The 22,804-nt window shown below is 38.6% G+C and overlaps 1 protein-coding gene across 1 annotated transcript; it reads left to right on the top strand.

The window, feature by feature from the left end:
- The first annotated feature begins 11,292 nt into the window (after positions 1-11,292).
- ap3s2 (adaptor related protein complex 3 subunit sigma 2) lies at positions 11,293-22,571 on the top strand. The gene is made up of 6 exons (XM_006779732.3): positions 11,293-11,468; positions 13,314-13,405; positions 13,844-13,955; positions 17,167-17,238; positions 18,369-18,476; positions 21,583-22,571. Exons 1-6 carry the CDS (start codon positions 11,400-11,402, stop codon positions 21,706-21,708), a joined length of 579 nt encoding a protein of 192 aa, XP_006779795.1. The 5' UTR covers positions 11,293-11,399; the 3' UTR covers positions 21,709-22,571.
- The last annotated feature ends 233 nt before the right edge of the window (positions 22,572-22,804 follow it).

Below are 22,804 nucleotides of genomic sequence, written 5' to 3'. Positions count from 1 at the left end.
GTGATGAATCACTCCGCCTCGGTGAAAGAGGGCGTCGCTCTTACTGCAGTTTAGCCACCATGGAGAGCAGTTACCATAGTGACTGCTGTGGCGCTCATTGGGAGAAATCCTCAGTTTTTAACAGTTTCGAGCATCTTTGGTCGACTTAAGCGTAAAACTACATACACTGCACACCCTATCGGATTATTTTAAGTGCATAATATCCACACAAGGCGTGTTCGCTACGCTATCATTCTCATCAAACACGGCAGCAGGGATTATAAGGAATAGCGGGTCTCTGAAGAAAAATGGCTTTACAGGGGGATGCAATTATTCGTTGGAGCTTCTATTTAAAAATCGGATGGAAAAATGTAAACAGAGTGAGACCTCTCGTCACCTCTCGGGGCACCGCCGTAGCGACTACCTTTACGATGATTAGGTATGAAGGAAATCAGGGATACTGATCCAGGATCAGGATTGTTTTCCGCTCAAAAAACACAATGACCGTGTCTGTCTGCACGATTGCAGGGGTGTAGTTGTAAAGGGGGTGCGCAAAAGTGCACCCCCCTTTTTTTAACAGTGGCGTGCCAACAATTTGTGACCAAGACAGTGCAATATGACACAAATGTAATAATTTACAGAAACGGTATCTTACCAAAGGCTGGACTCGGACTGCAAATATGATACTTGTTAACTGGCTTATACATTTAGCATCCGTTTTCCCATGTTCCCTAGGATGCAACAAAAGATAAGCTCATAAAGTGCTTAGCCTGCTAAAAGATTTCTAAATCTACCACTTTAAGTTTGCACCTTAAAGAGGATTTCCATTTACAGTGAACACAGCATGCTGTTTCTGTGGTCTTCACTTGACCCTCATTAAAAATCAAATTATCAGAAGGGAAGAAAACATGCGCTTTTTTCTGCCATGTTCTTACTGCCATTGGTACCCAAAGGAAATAATATTTGTGTTCCAAAAAAACCCCACAGAGTTCAAGCTGTTTACTCTGAAAAGGTTGTGTCGTGTTTCAGAAATGTTAATTACTGGTTATACTGTTAGCAGTTACTTGTAAATACACAAGGGGAAGCAAGGGTTTAAATACACAGAACAAAAATACTAACCTGGTCACCGTAGGGAAAACAAATCCACCTGTGTATCTTTAGCTGTATAGACCAATTTTTCCACATATCTGTGAATGCTATCTGTCTTTTCCTATAGGATCATAACCTATGTAAGCACAGGTGTTACTAGATAGCGATATGGTGCTCAGGTATTTAGTGTCTAGTGTTTTACAATAATAATAATAATACAATAATAATATTGTTTTGGGTTGTTTTTTTGTTTTGTTTTTTTTACAACAATTAAAATCCCTAAATTGACTTGATCTTACTTAGCATACCTAATACCAATTATTCAATAAAATGCTAAAAACAAGAGATGGAAAAAGTTGAAATTTGTGGAAAATTAACCTCTAAAACCAATAGTGATAAATAACAAAGTACTTTGTTACTGTATATAAATAGAAATTCAGATATCTATTTTTCTGACAGTTTTTTTTACTCTTACTCAACACATTTTAACACAAATATCCAGACTCTCTACTTCTTATATTTTCAAAACTGGCTTATTACTTTAGACTTGTGACATTTCAGGGGAATCATTATTTCATCTCACCTCACACCTTGAAATACCAAATTCACTTAAACCTAAATAGAGGGAACATGAGTGTATGCATCACTGATGTTTATTACGTCCAAAGAGATAGGCAAAAGAAAAAACAACCAAGGACTGAGCATAAAGGCAGTGACATGTTGTTTTTTAAGTGGTAGGTAATTTAAAATGCAACATTTCTACCAGCTCAACAAATATTGGCATTCACATAGCTGTTTCTGTGCAGTTTGTCACAAAATGTGTCTGCTAGCTAGTGCTACAACTGCCACATTTCCCAGGGAGAGAAAAGAATGAGAGGTAACATCACTCAGAGGTAGAGAAAGATGTATGAATGACAAGACAAGAGAGGAAGAAGAGAGGTTATTTTTAAAATTTAAGGACTGCTCAGTGACATTTGATGAACTGGAAATTTAAATATATCATGTGATGTTCTTGTTAATTTGAGCATTTGTTTAAAATACAACTTTATATCTCAAGTTATGTTTTCTTATTTTTCATATTGTGAATTATTGAAATATTGTGAATTCATATTCATGAATTTCATATTCATGTTGTTCAAAGTCAGTGTGATATCACATCAAGGATAGCACACAAAGTCAAGCTGATGATGCTGATCAGATTCACTTGTGGTTTATACTAGCTCTATACTAGGTGTGTACTGATTATAATCAATTTCATTCTGTAACATTATGTTCTACGTAACAGATGTTCAAGCTTGGTAAATTCATTAAAATTAGAATTAAAGTTGAGGTTTCTCTTATATTACTATCGTTTAATTATGATATTAATATGACTTGGCTTGCGGGAAAAAACGAAAACAAATTTCAGACCTGTGCTTTGTCACACTTACTTGAATAAAGAATCAGTATTTCAGCTTTTATCAGAGTATTTTTTTTAACACAATTATGTTTAGTTTTTTTTAATAGTACAGATACTTATCTGTACTTTCACTTAAATGCCTAATGTGTGTGCCTAAAAGGTATCATGCTGTCATGGCTTGTGGAGACTGTTGTAGCATCTCCTGCAACAACAAAGGAATGAAAAGATACTGAAATGCTGCCACCTTGAGGGGAACAGACGTAACTGAGTGTGGGACAAAAAAGACTGAATGGAAAATTTTATACCGCTTTTTTTTTTTAAAAAACAAAAAGAACCCGACATATTCCTCTTAAAGTTATAGGTAACATGTGCCTTTTTTACATGCCACATGGAAGCTGGAGTGTATGTAGAACCTTGTGATCCTTATAATCCTTTCCTTGGACAACATATTGATCTCTATTTGAAAAAGCAGCATAACTAAGAGGAAAAATGTAGACAGGTGACAAGTAGAAGAAAAACTAGCAAACAGTGTATTAGTAAAGTAGCATATAATTGTTTTTCAGATCAATTTCATACAATTTAGGGACCTCCGGTGTCCTCTGCATGGGGGCATTGGCACCCTGAAAGCGACCACTCCCATCAGGACTTTGTACTGATATGAACAGATTAATCCCTGTGAGGGACAAATGATAAAAGAGCCACCTGATTTGTTCTGCATCTTTGTTATACTGTAGCCCTATGAGCTGAGTACAGGAAAGCCGAACAGGTTTCTAAAACAACCCATTAATGAAACTGACTTTTACTTACATTTGATTCTCAGACAGATACAACTGCTGTGATCTTTTGAGGTCTGAGGCCCAGCCAGAGGAAGTGGAGGGCCAGCAGCTTGTGATGCTGTGAGAGAAGCAGACAGTAAACAAAACCATCCATAGAAGAGCCCCTGACAGTTTTGATTATCCCTGTAATTACAGGCCGCTTTCATCACTTCAAGAGCAGAGCACAGAAGCATTATTTGAAAGCCACGCATTACCTCAGCTCTGGCAGACAGCACTCAGCATCCGTCACAATCCAACAATTAGCACTGAGGAGAAAAAAAAAATTCACATTAAAAATGAAGTGAATATCAGTGGCCACCCAAGAGTCCAAATACAGTGAGTCACCCTCTAACAAGTGCTCACTGTACCAACATGACCCCCTGTGCCAGAGAATGTTGTGCCTGTCCACTTGCATTTGTTAAGTCCCTATTAAAGTCCCCATGAAGGCAGCCGGCGGGCCCACCTACCTCGACTGTCCCGGTGGAATCCATTCTCGCACTTCACTCATGTGGAAATAAGCCTGTTTACCACCAACGGGTCACACATGCTAATGAGCGTCTGTTTGTTTTCCACTGTGCTCATGCAGGAGGAAGGGAATTTAGGGGGGAAATAATAGATGATATGCAGACAACAGCCTGGGTGGCTTTGCAGCACTAATGATGAAAAACGTACAACAGAGAATTAATGGAAATGAAATCAGAATAGGAAATGCGGTGTGACATTTTGATGAGTCTGGGCCTGAGGTACAGAATGGCGTCTGGCCCCATGTGAAAGTAGTAGCTGCAGGTCAGGCACCTTTGACTGCGTGTGTGACAAATAAGTTGTAATATACTGTGCAGAATTATATACTTGTATGCACAATGGAATACACTAATGAGCCAGTGCATTTTTATTGTGGGTAGATATTGTAAACCCTCACAGGCAAACACCCACACACTCTCTGGGAACCACAGCGCCAGCATACTGTACGTCATATAGCCTCAAAGGGATGGACAGTAAGAATCAAGAAGTTCTGTGAAAAGACATTTGCCCCATTGCTGATTTCTTTCTTTCGTTCTTTAGGTCAGTGTTCATGATTTTGCAGTAAGAAAGAGGCTGAAAAAAATGGCTTCCATAAAAAAGGTCCAAGGCAAACCCCACAGCTGACCAAAACAACACAAAGATTCGTCTCACACTGGACAAAAACATCTTGATGATCCCCATGACTTTTGGGGAAATATTCCGACAATATTCAGACTGACAAGATCTATTATATCTGGCTAAACTAACACAGGATGTCATAAGTGGTAGTGTGATGGTCTGGGGTTGCTTTGCTATTTCATGACCTGGATGACTTACCATAATTGATGGAATCAGGAATTCTGCTCTCTGCCATAAAATCCTAAATGAGAATGTCCGGCCATCAGTTCATGCCCTGAAGCTCAAGCGCAGTTGGGTTAACACCAGCAAGTCCACCTCTGAAGGCTTTAAAAAAACAAAACAAAATGAAGGTTTTGGAGTGGCCCTGTAAAAGTCTAGAGTTGAGAGGCTTTCACATGAGCACATGATCCGGAAAACTCTCCAATACGGCTGAATTAAAACAATTCTGCAAAGAAGAGTGGGACAGAAGTCCTCCATGGCGATGTGAAAGACTGATTGCCAGTTATCGTAAATGCTGACTGCAGTTCTTGCTTCCCAGGGTGGCACAACCAGTGATTGGGTTTAGGAGGCAGTGACTTTTTTACACAGGGCCAGGAAGGTATAGATTGCTTTTCCCCCCTAAATTATTGAAATAGTTATTTTAAAACAGCACTTTGTATTTACTTGAGTCATCTTTGTCTAATTTTAAAACAGGAAGGCAGAAACTACTTTTCAATGTATACTGTAGAGGTGGGGACATTGTCTTGCACAGTGTGTGATATTTTCCTCATTCTACTTCTCAAACTCAACACCTGCGTGTAATCTTTAACTGAGCTTTGTTTTTTACTTACAAATTACCACATTGTCATCCTTTCTTTAGTTAAGACATGTTTCAAAAGATCTTTTTTTTTCATTTGACCTTAAAAAAAGCCACCCATGCTTTCATCTCATCAAATTTGGGCTCTAATAATTCCCGCTACTTTGGTCTGAGCCAAAGCCTACCTCCCACCTCCAGTTTATTTAAATTTCAGTACCCAGAATTTTCTTCAGTACACCACACTGACTATCTATTAGATCAAACTGATTTTAAGCTTTCATTATATATTAAATCAGACATTATGAACTGAGCAGCTAACTGTGTTCCACAGGTCAGAACTTCTCAACTGCTCCCCGAGCTGCTTCACTACAAAAAGCTGAAGTGCTGTTGAAGTCTTTACCAGAAGGTTCACTCCTCTCAATGTATTTTACTTAATATTCAGACTGATATCTACGTGAAAAGTAAATACAAGAACTATGGAGGTTACATGTCTGGGGTCAATTGTGTAAATGACAAATACACTCTATTTTATTTTTATGCAATCAATCAATAAGAACTACACACAGAGCAACCTGTTGTAATAAAACTACTATTTCAGCCGACTGTCTCTCTGGTATTCATCTTTGGTTTTCAGTAGGGATACTTCTAAAGATTAGCTACATGTTTATTGTGAGATTTATCTGTTAATGCTTGCAAACTAGAGCTAATTAAAATGTAGGATATTATCTCAGTTTGTGTTATGGGAAGACAAATACTGTGCAGTCCCACTTGAACCAGGACACCTGCTCGCCCTAAACAACATGGAGGTTTATTGAGCTGTACTCAAAGAAATGGGATTACCTTGAGGTACATGCTTCACTTCCCATTCATGCATTCTGCATTGAAACTTCAACAACAACAACAAAAAAACAACTCTTTTGTTGATTGTTTTTTGAAGGAGTTTAGATTTTTATGCAACTTGTTTAAAGAATGCTACGCGAGATGATCAGAGCATGAGAAGTGCATAGGCATTAGTCCCAGAAGCATATAGTATTATACAAAGACATTGCAGCAAAAAATCAGAACTTACTTGAAACACGTATGCCTCTCCTAAAGTTCTGGTACCCACTGAAGCTGACTCAGAGAAAACTGTGAAGACAGGTGGGTTTTGAAGAGGTTTTGTCATTTGCTTTTTGGACTTTGGTCCACCCACTCCTGGTCTTCTTTCTGTCCTGAATAATTTCTTTCCGTGTGTCCTTTTTCACAGCTTGGCTTACTCGTGTCCTGCTTATGATGTTAAAGCTTGTGATATCCTTTTTTCCTCTGTCACCCTCACCTGTTAAATCTGTGCTGGAGCAGATGGATAGTTTGAAAGTGGCTTAGCATCCTGTGAATAGAAACATTATGCAGCAGCACTGCCACTTGGACACCTTTGTGTGACGGAGCAGTATCTCGGGAAGCAGCTGCAAGGATGTCTCAGGGGTATTTCATCATCAGCAGTGTCCTCATGCATAAACAAAGTGACAAGCCTCGGAGTTTCAGGTTGTAGTTCAAGGGATTTTCCGATCTGTGTTTTTGACCTTGGTTTATGATTTCTCTCTCATTGGTAATATTAGAATTAAGAAAATCTGTTGTTATTCTCATTGAAACATTTATGGGGACTGTTTTTTCTTATGTGTTGCAGTGATGCAAAACCTTTCATTTTGAGGAGAAAGCAACTGGCATTTGGTCTCTTCCTGAAACAAAAATAAGAAATCATTATTTATACCTTTTGGTTGCTCCCAAACTGATCACTTCATCTCTTGTCTTGTTTGTATGTTTTAACAAAGTATAACAAAGGAATTATTTTATTTTATATTGAGCTCATTTCATTCTGGGGGAAAGGTGATGAAGCGAAGGATACCTGTAAGTATTCTGCCCAATCCCAAAGTCCATGATTGTGGATGTTAAGGTGCTTTCCTGGTAAATAAGTAAGTAAGGACTTTTAGGTTTTCCCCACTGTCAAATTATAGAGTGAGAGCTGGTGTGCAATGAGTTGCCATGTTAGAGGATTATGCATAAGGATAGGGTGAGATGGAGGCAGATGATCTGCTGCGGCAACCTTTATTGGAAGAAGCTGAAAGAAGAAGAAAAAAGGTGGCTATTAATATTTTGAGCCCTTTGGGGGTATTTTCTATATGCATGCATTCCTGGAAACTATAGATTTATCCACGGTTAATATAGGGAAAGACCATAAAAAGGTATTAAATATATCTCTAGAAGGAGAATCTGCATATTACAAGAAAAAAGTCTTTATATAAAAGTGCAAACACATGCACCTGTTGGTTTTAAAATTAACCAGCTTCTAGTGGCTGTATGAGCACGTAAAATGCATGTTGGTTTAGTTGGTTTAGATATGTTGAAAGTGTCGCCCTTAGAAACCTAAAGTAAAGAGTTTTTTTTTAACATTGAGCATGTGATGTATTTAAATTGTATATTGGACATAGACACCTTGATGCCACATAAAACCTTCTTTGAATCCTTCTGTGAAAATATACCTCTTGGTGCTTTAAAATTGGATGTCATGAACAAAGTCCGTGTTTCACTTTTATCAAGAACACCGCACACCTGAGGAGCTTGTAGTATCAACATGTATATACCTACCCTGCTTTATTGTGCGTTTTTACTGTAATAGGAACCATAGTTTGCTAAATGAATATTATGTTGTATCCAGTAAGATTTTAAACTAGCTAGAGTCCATAAATTTATCAGGAAAGTTTTTTCTGAGCTCATATATCAATGGACTTAAAGCAGAGGTCTCAAACTTGCAGCCTGTATATTGACATGAAGAAATATATAGCAATTTGGCCCTTCAAGTTACCTTTTTAAGGAGGATTTGTTCGCTGCTGAGTGCAATGCTAAAGTAAATTCTTTAAAAAGCAAAACATTACTTAATATGAGCACAGTACAAACATGTTGAGGGTTTGGCCGTGTTAGTTCAGTGAGAGTTATTTGTAAAGAAAACAATTTTCACTAGTAGTCAAAAACTAATGTGTACACACGTCTGCATTTTTTTTGTTAAATAAGAACAAAATTATAGCATAAGTGCTGCCATGTGTCTGACCAGAAAGAGAGTGAGGGAAAAAAATTGCATTCACGTTTACAGTTTTGTCTTCTTATACAAGATTTGAAAATCACAAAACAAACCCCAAAACAAAACACTACATTTTCAGAAATATTTGTAGGTGTTTTCTTGTTTGTTTGTGTCACGGCGATTGTGACAGATTGGACCCAGAACAGATCCAACACAGAAGCGAAATGTACATGGCAATAACTTATTACAAAGGGTGAATCCGTGAAAACACTAGTGCGAAGAGAGAGAAAACAGGATTAGTACAAGTATTTAGCGAGAGCAACCCCCCAAAACAAAACAAAACACGCGCCATTATTTTTTGTACTCCGTGAACACTAAAGTGGACCCCCAATGAGATGAAAGTGCCAGCAGTGCCCCACGGCTCACTTAAGTTTGAGACCTCTCGTTTAAAGGGTTCTGTACAGCTGAACTTCTTTTTGGAAATCAGAGTTTCCCCTCTGGTGGACAATATATAGAATGCAGGCTGATGGCTTTAAAATTCAGGCCTGGTCTACCCGCATCTGTTACATGGAGTCATGCAGTACAATTTGTTATGTAGCCCAAACTAATTTAATTTCCATACGTAATCCTTGTCTAACTAAATGAAAAAGTAAACAATGGATTCAAAATATGCAAAATGAAACACTTTTTTTGAAGATACAACTTATATATATATAAGTTGTATCTTCAATATATATATATATATATATATATTGAAGATATATATAAGATATAAGCTATATATAAGATTATATATATATAATCTTAATGTCATCTTACAATGACAGCTTTTCTTTATGGAAACATATTTTATAGTAGATGATTAAAACCTCCAAGTGTACTAGAAAATCCCTAAAGAAAAACTCAGCAACTTCTTATTTTGTCTCAGCAGAAAAAAACTAAAAACAAAAAAACATCTTCAAAGCATGCTAACATGCCATCTTTCACCCTTTTACCATTTGGGGAATTAAATTTTCCTGTTTGGCACACATGTGTTAATTGTTGAGAACTTTTGCTATAATATTACATAATTTGGGTCTTGATCCGGTTTTCTGACCACCCACTGTAGATCAAAGGAAAACAAGTTTCCAAGGCGGTGTGAAGCAGCTGACCCAAGTACAAAGGTTCCAATAATTAACATGGTGCCTCAGCTGATGGTGCATTAGTCACGAAGACCCCAAAATTACATAATGTGTCAGGTGGATAGCCTCATAGAGTGAACAGTATAGACCACCATTGTGAAGACTGAGGACTGGGTATACTTACTGCAATAAAATTTGAATCCCAAGAAACTTTTGGCTGTCTGATAGGAAGCCAAAAACTGCAGACATATTTAAGCAAGAAAAAAAATAATATGTGATTTTATGTGGGTTTTAGAGGTTTTTGTTTATGTTTTTAAGCACTTTTGGCTAAGGCTTACTAAAGTTATGCAAGTGATTTTACAAAATACACTCACTGGCCACTTCATTAGGTGCACATACATTTGCCTTTACAACTGCCTTAATTCTTTATGGCATAGGTTCAACAATGTGCTGAAAACATTCATCTGATATTTTGGTCCATAATGACATGATGCCAGATTTATCAGGTGCACGTACATAATGTGAATCTCTTGTTCCAGCACATCCCAAATGTATTCTGCAACAGCACCGCTTACAACCGCAAAGCTCTCCAGAGAGTAGTGTGGTGCTCTGAACGGATAATTGGAGGTGAGCTTCCCTCCCTCCAAGACATCTACAGGAAGCGGTGCCTGAGGAAAGCGGAGAGGATCATCAAGGACTCCAGTCACCCCAGCCATAAACTGTTCAGACTACTTCCATCAGGAAGGAGGTTCTGCAGCATCCGGTGCCGTACCAGCAGACTGAGAGACAGCTTTTTCCACCAGGCCATCAGACTGCTGAACACTTCATGGACACCTCACCTCCACTACTGGAACTTCAACGTTATGCACTCCATACTGTACATTAATGCCACTGTTTTGCACATGTCCAACTGCCAACCTCTGTATATTTTTATATATTTTATTTTATTGCTTACTCTATTTAATTTGTAAAATATGTATACACACACACACGTAGAAAAACATATTTAGTATACACATCCAGTGATGCATATACTATTATATATTGTACATATATTTATTAGTCTCAGATTTAGCCATTCTTAAATTTTGCTTGTTTTATGTTATTGTATTTTTGCACGACTCTGCTGCTTGTGAAGCTTGCACACAAGAATTTCACTCGCATGTACTGTACCAGTGTACCTGCACATGTGATGTGACAATAAAAGTGATTTGATTTGATTTGATTCTATTGAATTAAGATCTCATCATGTTCAAGAAACCAGTTTAACAGGATTTAAGGATTTGTGATATGGCACATTATTCTGCAGAAAGTAACTATCAGATGATGAGTAAACTGTGGGCACAAGGGAACGGGCATGGTCAGCAACAATACTCAGGTAGGCTTTGCCATTTGTTTATTTGTTACCAAAGTGTGCCAGGAAAATATCTCCCACACCATTACACCATCAGCAGCCTGAACTGTTAATACAAGCCAGTATGGAGCCATGCTTTCATGTTGCTTACACCAAATTCTGACCCAATTATCTAAATGTCACAGCAGAAACTGAGATACAACAGGGAACTTGTTTCCAATCTTCTGTTTTCCAGTTTTGGTATGCCACTGACAGTTAAAGCCTCAGTTTCCTGTTGTTACACAACTGGAGTGGCACCCAGTGTAGTCTTCTGCTGTTTTAAGGTTTAATGTGATGTGCATTCAGACCTGGTTTTGTTGTATATTAGTTTAGCTTTCAGCCATAAATCAGCAACTCTACAACAAACGTACTTGCTCAGGTTTTGGGTTTATTGACGTTAATTATTTCTTGGATAACCTGTATGGCAGACAGAACCCGAACGAAAATCTATGCGGAACCTTTTGTCATGGGTCTGGCTGACCGCTGCGGTGCAACCGGATGTAGCTGAACGAGACATCCGGTTGCAGGGAGCTCGGAAGCTAACGTCGAGCAGAGTCAAAATCGTAACATTTTGAGAATTTTCCAAGCTGTACTTTGATACGCCAAAGAACAGAGATGATTAAAGCCATATTAATTTTTAACAACCACGGGAAGCCGCGGCTGATCAGATTCTATCAGTATTTTGTGAGTATTGTAGCAAATACTGCTGAAACAATTTGTTTACCTTACAGTCTGTATTTGATAAGCGTTTGTGACCTTTCGTGTAATGAGCAGCACCACATATATTTCAGAAATCCTGACATATGAGATATTTTCCTGTAGCCAAGTAAAACTATTAGCGGATCACGTGAGCAAGAAAGGGAACAAACTTGGAGCTCAGTCACTCTTCAGTTTTACTTCCTTTCTATTAAAACAGACCTCTCTCTATATGAAAGTATATAGGCGTTATATAATTAAGGAGTAGCTATCTGTGAAGATAAATCCACTTAAATCGTACATATGTATGTATTAGCCGGACCAGCTGTCCTGAAATCACTGACTTTACATCATCGTTGTGTGTTTAATTACATAACATACAACATAAATAAATGGTTTTATCAAGAGAACTCTTTTATCATAGTTATCAAAACTCTCATTTAAAAATGGCGGCTGTGCTTAAGTGACTGCAGATTTGTCTGTAAGTAGGTTTATTTAATTTTTTTTAACTGTATAATAGAAATCAAGTAGACTTACCTCTAAAACATATGATATGGGTTTGTATCATCTTATACATTTTTATTTATAAATATAAAAATTATGACAGTGTGGAGTGTACTTTAGTCATGGGAAAGGAATTAGGATTTTATTATGCCCAGTGTATACAAGCCATTGCTTATTTATCTGGCTTCATTTACCCTAACATCATTTTGCTAATATGTGCTAATATCACAAAAAAATTATATTTTAAACACACGATGTAGACTAAAGGCAACAGGTGTATATGTGTGTGAGCAGTGTGTAGGATGTAAGCTATACGCTTAGAGGGATCTTTCCGTATCTACAGTTTGTATTCCATTCGAGTGTTTCTTGGATGCAAAGTGGTTTTAAAGAAAGTAACCAATTAACTCTAAGTAGGCTTGCGTGCAAATTTTATTTAAAGTCAGCAAGTACAAGGCTTAGGTGATTTGTCTTAGGTTCATATTCCTATTTTAAGGTTCATAATTCAATTAAAATGTATCTATATAATGACAATTTACAGCATCAGGCATCTCAAGACACTTCATACTGCATGGTAAAGACCCCAACATTAAGACAATTCCTATTAGTAAGCGCTTGGCAACACTGGGAAGAGGGGCGATCACTTTTAACAATTAAATGACATCAAAGTTGCTGACAGCTGCAGGGAACACGAGGAATAAAGTTACTCCTCATGATCTATTTACTTACTGATGTACATAAGAGAAAGAACCTCAGTGAGCTATCTGGTTACTGAGGTTCACAGGCTTTTCCTGGAGTGATGACATTATTTTAGAGAAAATTGATTAGTCAGTGTGAGGTAGTTCTGTGTGTGTTTATGAGTTATTTTGAACTGCCTGCTCTGGAGCAGGTTACGTGTTCAGCATAAGTTACTGCGGAGATGTACAAAGTGAGCCACCTTCCCATCAGGTTTTAACCCCACAGGGTTAAAACCTGAAGTTACCTGGCTAAATCCCTAATCCTTCCATGAAGTATAGGCCTCTGCTCCACTCTTTAAACCAACTGATGGCATCTCTAAATAATCATGTGCATTTTTTTCTCCATTTTTTTATATTGATAAAACTTATTGTATAGGACAGCAAATATATCAAATCTGTGATGGAGCAATATTGGCTAACCGATATATTGTTCAGGTCCTACTGTGGAGGTTTTACTTCTTAACGTGGTTAAAAATAAGTAAAACTCTAAGTAATGCATTATTGGCAAATATATTTAGACTTTTTAAATTTAATTTCTATTTATTTATTTTGACAATTTTGGAGTTAATGGAGTTTGTAACGTATTTGCTTGCAGGCGGAGGACATGCAGCAGCAGATCATTCGGGAGACTTTTCATTTGGTATCTAAAAGAGATGACAACGTCTGCAACTTCTTGGAGGGTGGAAGGTAAGTCAGGTGTTCTTTTATGCAATTCTGTTTGTATCACAGGTTACAATAAAACAAATCCTCTATATATGCATGTGTGTACTCTAAGGCACAGCTGTCACAAAAGCTGGTTTAATAGATCTCTGTCAGAGTGTCTTGATACATGCTCACCTGGGATCTCTGAGGCACACTTGTTGTTTGACTAGTTATGTGTTGTCACATTTTAATTCGGCAAATACTAACTGTTGTAAATCCTGAGCCAGGTTTGGGCATTCTGACATTACTTTACAGCAGCTGTGGATGCAGTGGTCTAGCTTTAACCACTAGATGGAGACAAATATTCAAAAGTCTCCATCATATCTTTCAAGTGAATTAACAGCAAACAAGTTTAGTCTATTTCAGAATGAAACTACTCCTGAATGCCTTTTGAAGTTGTTCTTTTTTTAAATCTGCTTTCAGTCTCATTGGTGGCTCTGACTACAAGCTGATTTACCGACACTACGCCACTCTATACTTTGTTTTTTGTGTCGACTCATCGGAGAGCGAGCTCGGCATACTGGACCTGATCCAGGTCAGCTGCTCTTTTGTTGAATGGCTCTTTGGAAATATTTGACATGGAATCACACAACCACTACACCAAGCTTGTAAAGCAGACACTTGACCCTGGAGCAAAAAGTACAATTGCAGGGTGTCTACTGGTCCTTAAATACACAAATATCCATTAAAGGCCTTAGGAGTATTAACTCTCAAGCATTCAAACTATTCTAGTTACAAAAATGACCAGGTGGGATCATTCGCCAGTTTCAGTTTCTGTTTAGAATACATGTGTTCTTTTCCTTATCTTCCTTATCTACTTGAGGTGGGTGCTGGCAGTTTTCTGCAGGTTTATAAGACGTGCCAAATTTAACGAATTATCATTTTACACGGACAATTTCCAGCTTAGGTGAAATGATGAGTGATAGCTGTGAGTGTGTTATGTAAAACAATCTAGTAATGGATGGGAAGAGGTAAATATCGCTTTTCTTCACATTTAAACTATCAACACATGTGACTAATTGGCGTTTTATTGTGAAAATACTGACTGCAAGAAAGATGAAAACAAATTAGTTGCGACTGTTCTTTCAACCAGTTTGCTTCTTTGGTGAGTCAATCAGTGAAAACTCAGTCAACAGCCTGAAAGAATAATATTGAAGATTTTTATTTGTAAACCGAAATGACAAAGTCCTTCTCATAATTTGCTAAAAATGTTATCATTAAAAGAATTGACCAGCAGCTGGTTAACCAGCTTGTTTACAGCTATGTATTCCTAACCCTGGGACACAGGATCAATATGTATTTTTTTTTTTTTTGAAAAAGTGTCATGGCCAGTGATAAGATATACTTTGTTTTTATCCACAAAGTTGTGAAATTACTGTGTTACAGTAGCATGACTAACATAAAAACAACTTAGGTCAATAAAATAAATGCAATGTAACAAAACAGCTTGGAAGGGTAAAAATTACACAAATAACAGATCTCACTTTAATAGAAAATTAAACAAACAAACAAAAAAGAAAAAGCCAAGAGAACACTGATTTAAAATCTTAATGTGTTCTTATCACGTCTGTTAAATTAGCCACCTAGGTATGCAGTCTGCTTCTACAAACATTTGTGAAAAAAGTTGCCAACTCTCTGCAGAGTCTGTCGCTGCAGACCTCCAAACTAAATGTGGCCTTCAGATTAACTCAAGAACAGTGCACAGAGAGCTTCACCGAATGGGTTTCTGTCTGAGCAGGTGCATATATGCCTTACATCACCAAGTGCAATGCAAAGCATTGGATGGAGTGGTGTAAAGCAGCGGTCCCCAACCCCCGGGCCTCGGACCAGTACCGGTCCATGAGTCGTTTGGTACTGGTCCGCGAGAGTTGAGGCTCAGGTGTGAAATGTATGGTTTTCAGGGTTTTTATCAGTTTTCAACATTATTTTGTTATCGTCTTTATCATTAACTCGGTTTTCCTGGGTCTTTTCACGTGTGTTATGAATAAATCTTATTTTTTTCGGTACCGGTACTAGTTTTATTTTGTTGTATTTATCCGCGACACCTTAAAGGCCGGTCCATGAAAATATTGTTGGGCATAAACCGGTCCGTGGTGCAAAAAAGATTTGGGACTGCTGGTGTAAAGAATGCCACCACTGGACTAGAGCAGTGGAGCTGTGTTGTCTTTTGTGACAAATCATGCTTCTCTGTCTGACAATCTGATAGATGAGTCTGGGTGTGGCGGTTTCCAGGAACGGTCCTTGTCTGACTGCACTTTGCCAAGTGTAAAGGTAGACACATGGGTGGGTGGGGGTGTTTATCGTGCAGGGTTGTTTTTCAGGAGTTGGGCACGGCCTCGGAGTTCCAGTGAAACAAACTGTTAATGCTTCGGCATACCAAGATGTTTTGGAGAATTCCATGCTCCTAACTTTGTGGGAACAGTTTGGGGATTGCCACTTCCTGTTCCAACATGACTGCAGACCACTGCACAAGGAAGGGTCCATAAAGACATGGATGAGGGAGAACTTGACTGGCCTTCACAGAGTCCTGTTCTTAACCTAATAGAACACCTCCGAGATTAGAGTGGAGACTGTGAGCCAGACCTTCTTGTCCAACATCAGTGTCTGACCTCACAAATGCACATGTGGAAAAATCGTCAAAAATTCCCATAAACACACTCCTTAATCTTGTGGAAAGCCTCCCAGAAGAGTTGAAGCTGTAGTAGCTGCAAAGAATGAGCTGGCATCAAATTAAACCCTATGGATTAAGAATGGGATTTCACTCAAGTTCATATGAATGTGAAGGCAGACAAATGAATACTTTTGGCAACATGGTGTATGATACAAGAAGGAGCCTACTGAGTGAAATCTTACAAATAAACCCCTCTGTTATTATGCTTCTGTCAGCAGAGTTGAAACAGATGTGAGAGGTGAGAGGCACAGTTATTTGGATGACCTCAGCTAATGGATGAATCCAAACACTGTGTTGATCCAAACTGAATTCAAACAGAAATGATTCGAGGAAATTCTTTCAGCATCTATTGCAAGCCTGGATGCATGCCAGCAGCTAACAGTTAAATATCCAGTCCAGAGAAACATTCTTTTGCAGTGAGGCGTCTAGGATTATGCTACTTTTCAATCAGAACTGGTGTGTCCACATTTTATCTTATCACTCAGATTACTGTTCCCGTTCAGCCGAAAAGTGTTGAAGTTTGGGAATGCGTCTGTGAAAACACACTGTACAACACTCACTGTTCTCTGTGTTCCCAGTATTCTAAGATGCTGCTGCTTTAACAATAAATGGCTTAATATGATTGCGTTATTTTGTTTACATCCAAGATTAATGAACAAATTTGGACAATGTTTATAAACGGAACCATTTAAAAACAAATTCCTTTTACTGTATTTTAAACTGACATCAGTGTGTCTCCTTGGAAACAAGTAAATTTTCACTTTTTTATGTCTTAATTATCCTTTGGCAGTTGTGTTAAAGAAGTAACTTGTTAAAAAGAAAGCCTGTTATCTCAGATACAGGCCGTACAGACCTCTCAACAACATTACTACGCAAAGTGCTGATGCACTCACTTTGATTAGGGCTTACATCTGGCTTCACAGCTTTATTGTCCCTTTGGGAAATTTGGAAGTTGTTCTACATTTGGCCTGTGACCATCTTAACTATATGTACTTAATCAGCACTCAGACAGTAATACAAATCTGTTATCGAAAATATTTCAATTATTTTGACCCCATTGTTCTCTTCACTGCAGGTGTTTGTGGAAACGTTGGATAAATGCTTCGAAAATGTCTGCGAACTAGACCTCATATTCCACATGGATAAGGTAAGTGGCATTTCTGTAGAGCTGCAAGTATTAGTTGAATAATTGCTCAAAAAAACTAAATGTGTCAGTAAATGTTTTCAGCTTTCCAAATGTGTGAATGTGGTTTCTGGCAGTTTTTTTGGCAAAAAGAGCCGTCTCAATTTTCAAGGATTTTAAAGACAGTGATATAAAATGTTAAAAAATAGCACTGGTCAGGCACAGCTTAGTCGGTCTGTCTTGTATTAAAAGCACAGAGTAGGAGTAGGCTTCCATATTGGAGCAACATACACTGGTGTTTCAAACTTGTAGAAAACTGTCCATAAATATTTGAATGTGACATTAACATGCTGCCATTACAGAATAAACGCTGTCTTGATATTGACGGTAAAGCTGTAGCAGAATAATTGTGTACGAGCTGTATTCATGGACAGCTTTTTTCTTTTTACCCATTCAATGAAAAGGTTGAGATAAAAGGGAACTTTGTGTTTATGACTGCACTGTAGGCCTGACCCTGAGGTGATGTGCAGTTTATTAGTCTTAGCTGTGCAGCCAGATGCTTTTTTGGAACAGCCTCTTTACTTAACCTTTTCACCTCAGAAATGAATGATTGCATTTCAAATAATATATATCACAGTACATAATAAAGATTTTTAAAACTGTGTGCAGGGCTTCTTTAGAATTGAAGATGTATGTATGTGCATCAGGCTACATGTAGATCTGTTTTTCTCTTCTTCTGAGCCTAGCTAGATGTGTTGCTGGAAACTAATCAGACACATCCCCGGCCATCTTGATTGAATTTTCCCAGCAGGAAATGGATGTCATGTGGTGTTGTTAGGTTTGGCCTAAGGAATTTTCCCAAAGTGAAACCTGGAAGTATTTCTTCTTGAAAGAAAAACATGCTCTCGTACATCTCTGGAGGGTAGACACAACTAACATACATGGCATTGTAAAAATGTCATTGATACAGTCAGGGGTTTAAAAGAGGCTGACAGATTTGCAGTAGATGACAGTTTTATGCTGCTGTAAGCATTTTGTGCCCACAGGAATTCAAACATCTGAAGGTTGTGATGGAAAGCTGCTTTGCTTTCCAACTAAAATGTATGCATTTCAGCATTGCTTAGTTTTAATTGCCTGCTTTGCTCTTTCTGCAGGTCCATTACATTTTGCAGGAGGTGGTGATGGGAGGGATGGTGCTGGAGACTAACATGAATGAGATTGTAGCTCAGGTGGAGGTGCAGAACCGCATGGAGAAGTCAGAGGTCAGATCCTTTCTGTTAAAGGACCACACTCGAGGGTTATTGCATGTTTTAGCTTGAAAACAGAAACTCTTGTGAACCCCTAAAATGAATCCTTCATAATAACTTTGGTAATTAAACTTTAAGTAATAATGATTTACTGTTAGCATACAATGAATTACAAGTAATTGATTTGCAAACCTTCTATAAACATTAATTGATGGTTCTTGTAAAGTTACACTTGCTGATTATGAAACTTTATAAATGTTTAATGTAAACATGATTTAAATGGTTGTTTTAGAACCAAAACTGATGTTTATAATACTGGAATTTGTAAGTAGGCAAGTAGCGGTGTTGCGTTGTTGTGAGAGTTGGCGTACTGTTTTGGTCACCATTCAGAAATTGTGGTTTAGTTGCAATATCTCTTGTCACAAGACGTTGGAAAATGATGCACCAAGGGCGTCTTAATGTGTGTGTTTATTTAACTCATTTTTAGAATAAGAGCACTGTGAGCACTCACTTGACGTAAAGAGACTATTTGCACATACAGTGGGGCAAAAAAGTATTTAGTCAGCCACCGATTGTGCAAGTTCCCCCACTTAAAATGATGACAGAGGTCAGTAATTTGCACCAGAGGTACACTTCAACTGTGAGAGACAGAATGTGAAAAAAAAATCCATGAATTCACATGGTAGGATTTGTAAAGAATTTATTCGTAAATCAGGGTGGAAAATAAGTATTTGGTCAATAACAAAAATACAACTCAATACTTTGTAACATAACCTTTGTTGGCAATAACAGAGGTCAAACGTTTACTATAGGTCTTTACCAGGTTTGCACACACAGTAGCTGGTATTTTGGCCCATTCCTCCATGCAGATCTTCTCAAGAGCAGTGATGTTTTGGGGCTGTCACCGAGCAACACGGACTTTCAACTCCCGCCACAGATTTTCTATGGGGTTGAGGTCTGGAGACTGGCTAGGCCACTCCAGGACTTTCAAATGCTTCTTACGGAGCCACTCCTTTGTTGCCCGGGCGGTGTGTTTTGGATCATTGTCATGTTGGAAAACCCAGCCTCGTTTCATCTTCAAAGTTCTCACTGATGGAAGGAGGTTTTGGCTCAAAATCTCACGATACTTGGCCCCATTCATTCTGTCCTTAACACGGATCAGTCGTCCTGTCCCCTTGGCAGAAAAACAGCCCCATAGCATGATGTTTCCACCCCCATGCTTCACAGTAGGTATGGTGTTCTTGGGATGCAACTCAGTATTCTTCTTCCTCCAAACACGACGAGTTGAGTTTATACCAAAAAGTTCTACTTTGGTTTCATCTGACCACATGACATTCTCCCAATCCTCTGCTGTATCATCCATGTGCTCTCTGGCAAACTTCAGACGGGCCTGGACATGCACTGGCTTCAGCAGCGGAACACGTCTGGCACTGCGGGATTTGATTCCCTGCCGTTGTAGTGTGTTACTGATGGTGACCTTTGTCACTTTGGTCCCAGCTCTCTGCAGGTCATTCACCAGGTCCCCCCGTGTGGTTCTGGGATCTTTGCTCACCGTTCTCATGATCATTTTGACCCCATGGGATGAGATCTTGCGTGGAGCCCCAGATCGAGGGAGATTATCAGTGGTCTTGTATGTCTTCCATTTTCTGATGATTGCTCCCACAGTTGATTTTTTCACACCAAGCTGCTTGCCTATTGTAGATTCACTCTTCCCAGTCTGGTGCAGGTCTACAATTCTTTTCCTGGTGTCCTTCGAAAGCTCTTTGGTCTTGGCCATGGCGGAGTTTGGAGTCTGACTGGTTGAGGCTGTGGACAGGTGTCTTTTATACAGATGATGAGGTCAAACAGGTGCCATTCATACAGGTAACGAGTGGGGGACAGAAAAGCTTCTTACAGAAGACGTTACAGGTCTGTGAGAGCCAGGGATTTTCCTTGTTTGAGGTGACCAAATACTTATTTTCCACCCTGATTTACGAATAAATTCATGGATTTTTTTTTCACATTCTGTCTCTCACAGTTGAAGTGTACCTCTGGTGCAAATTACTGACCTCTGTCATCATTTTAAGTGGGGGAACTTGCACAATCGGTGGCTGACTAAATACTTTTTTGCCCCACTGTATGATGACTGAGCGTCCACTCATAATACTAAGAAGTTAGTCTTACTGTAATATACGAAACCTCTTTCTCTGCAAACTCATCCTACATGATCAGGAGTTGTGCAACCAAAATTAGCACATGGGCATATCTTAAGCCCCTGAAGTATCTATATTAGATATTATGATCTTATCATGTTGCATCCAATTTTGGGTTAAAATGACTCATTTGTAGTGTTTTTGCACCTATAACACCTCATAAATACTTTTAACTTCACAACAATAACAATAATCAAATTTATATTAAAAAAAACCTAAATGTTGCCTGATGTGTTATGACATCATCGCATTGCTAACAGTCCACTACCAGCTGGCTAAAATCCTACACCAGATTGCACAGGTATGTACAAATAGACAGAAATATAACTCCTATACAAGGTAAGATTACGTCTGCTTTAAGATTAGCTTTTCAGATTAAGATGACCTTACTTTAAAAATGCTTCATGCAAAGGTGCACCGCAAAGAAAACTACTGTAAACAAAAGGAGATTTTACACAGCACACTTGCAGCAATTTGTATTTCCTTGGGTATTGAGCAAATCGTCTCACCGAGCCAAAACAAGACCGTAGCAGTTCAGTTAGACTTTGAAATGGTCAGGTTCTTCAGACCTGAGTGGAGTTTCATTACAGAATCTGTGATATTTACCACTGAATTAGAATAGTAAAGGATAGAATAGAATAGCCCTTTATTGTCATTGTACATGTACACGAAATTATGGGAATCAAAGCATGAACACAGTGTCAGTCTGACTGAATGAGGTTAATGAGGTTCTCATTCAGTCACATGATCCTTTCATAGTAAAGTCTATATACACAACATGTGTAACTTAACACTGTTGCAGTTTTACTACAGGATTTCCCCCCCAGCAGATGCTTAGACTTGTGCCATTACAGCAGTATTAAAGATGAAACGTGATTCCACACACGAAGGCTTTAAAGGTGTTTTCTGTGCCATCTTTCTCTGGGCAGGGAGGTCTGTCAGCGGCTCCAGCTCGTGCTGTCTCTGCTGTGAAGAACATGAACCTGCCCGAGATTCCCCGCAACATCAACATTGGAGACATCAATATCAAAGTGCCGAGCCTCTCCCCATTCTGAACAGCTTTCCCGCTGAGCTCTGCAGGGCTGGTGCACTACCGATATAGTCCTTCTCCACCCAGCTCTCTGGTCAAAACTGAGAACACTGTTTTGCTTATTTTTAATAAATGTACCATAAAACCACATAAGTTTACTTTCACCTTTTTTCCTGTATGTATGGGAGGTAAACTGTTAGTGATATTTGATGTCTGTTGTTTCCATGTTACAGATTATTTGGAGGATTTGCACAATGATATAAGGTTTGATTCTAGAAAGCATTACGTGTGCTGTTATTATATATGTACTGTTGTTTGTGGGGATTTTGGGGCCACCCGATTTTCCTTCCTTTTCTAAAGGATAAATAAATGATGTCTTAGCCGTGTGTATTTTTCTACACAGCTCTCCCAAATCTGTTTTCAAAGCATTCCCTCCTTTCTGGATTGAGTTTCTGGACTACATTCAGTTCACTGAAATATGATCTTAGGCTTCTGTTTCTGGCAAACTTATTTGTTTTTGCCACTTATCCAATTTCTCTTGTTTTCATTTTCCATCTCCTTTATATATTTTCCCCTTGATGTCTTTGAGACTTGTGACTAATGGTGTCGTTCTCCAGGGTGCAGAACCTGCAAATCATGTTTGGTTATGCCCAAATTTTTAATGTGCTACTGCAAGATCTTGCCAACATCTGTTAGGAGAGACAGCAGAGTGCATTTTTGGATCATTGAAATGTTTGTATAAAGTATATTTGTGTCTCTTTGGCTGTATTTAGTGGTCAGGTATGTTCAAATTAAGACTTTTATCATGAAATCCTTTTTAGGAAGGAAATGTGTCCTGGTGTCAAAGACCTTTCTTGCGAAGGTAAATTAAATGAATGAAAATCGAAATCCCTGTGGCTGTGCTTTATTCGGTTTGCACATAACAAACCTTGAGTTTTTCTTGGATTTCAGCAGGTAAGCTGAGGCACTGGGGCTGGGGTTTATGTGTGTCATATGAAACCTTAATCAGAATGATCAGGACACTCTGTACCTCTGAGGATCGGAGCCCTTTCTGCTTGACCACAATGCAGTGTTGATACAGCCGCATTCTTTCAGTCCCCCCTTCCCACTAATTTAGGGAT

The sequence above is a fragment of the Neolamprologus brichardi genome, chromosome 1 (assembly GCF_056152115.1).
Source record: "Neolamprologus brichardi isolate AB-2024 chromosome 1, ASM5615211v1, whole genome shotgun sequence".
Lineage (NCBI taxonomy): Eukaryota > Metazoa > Chordata > Actinopteri > Cichliformes > Cichlidae > Neolamprologus > Neolamprologus brichardi.
Note: the sequence above shows the minus strand (reverse complement) of the source record. Positions and strands in the feature narration are given on the sequence as shown.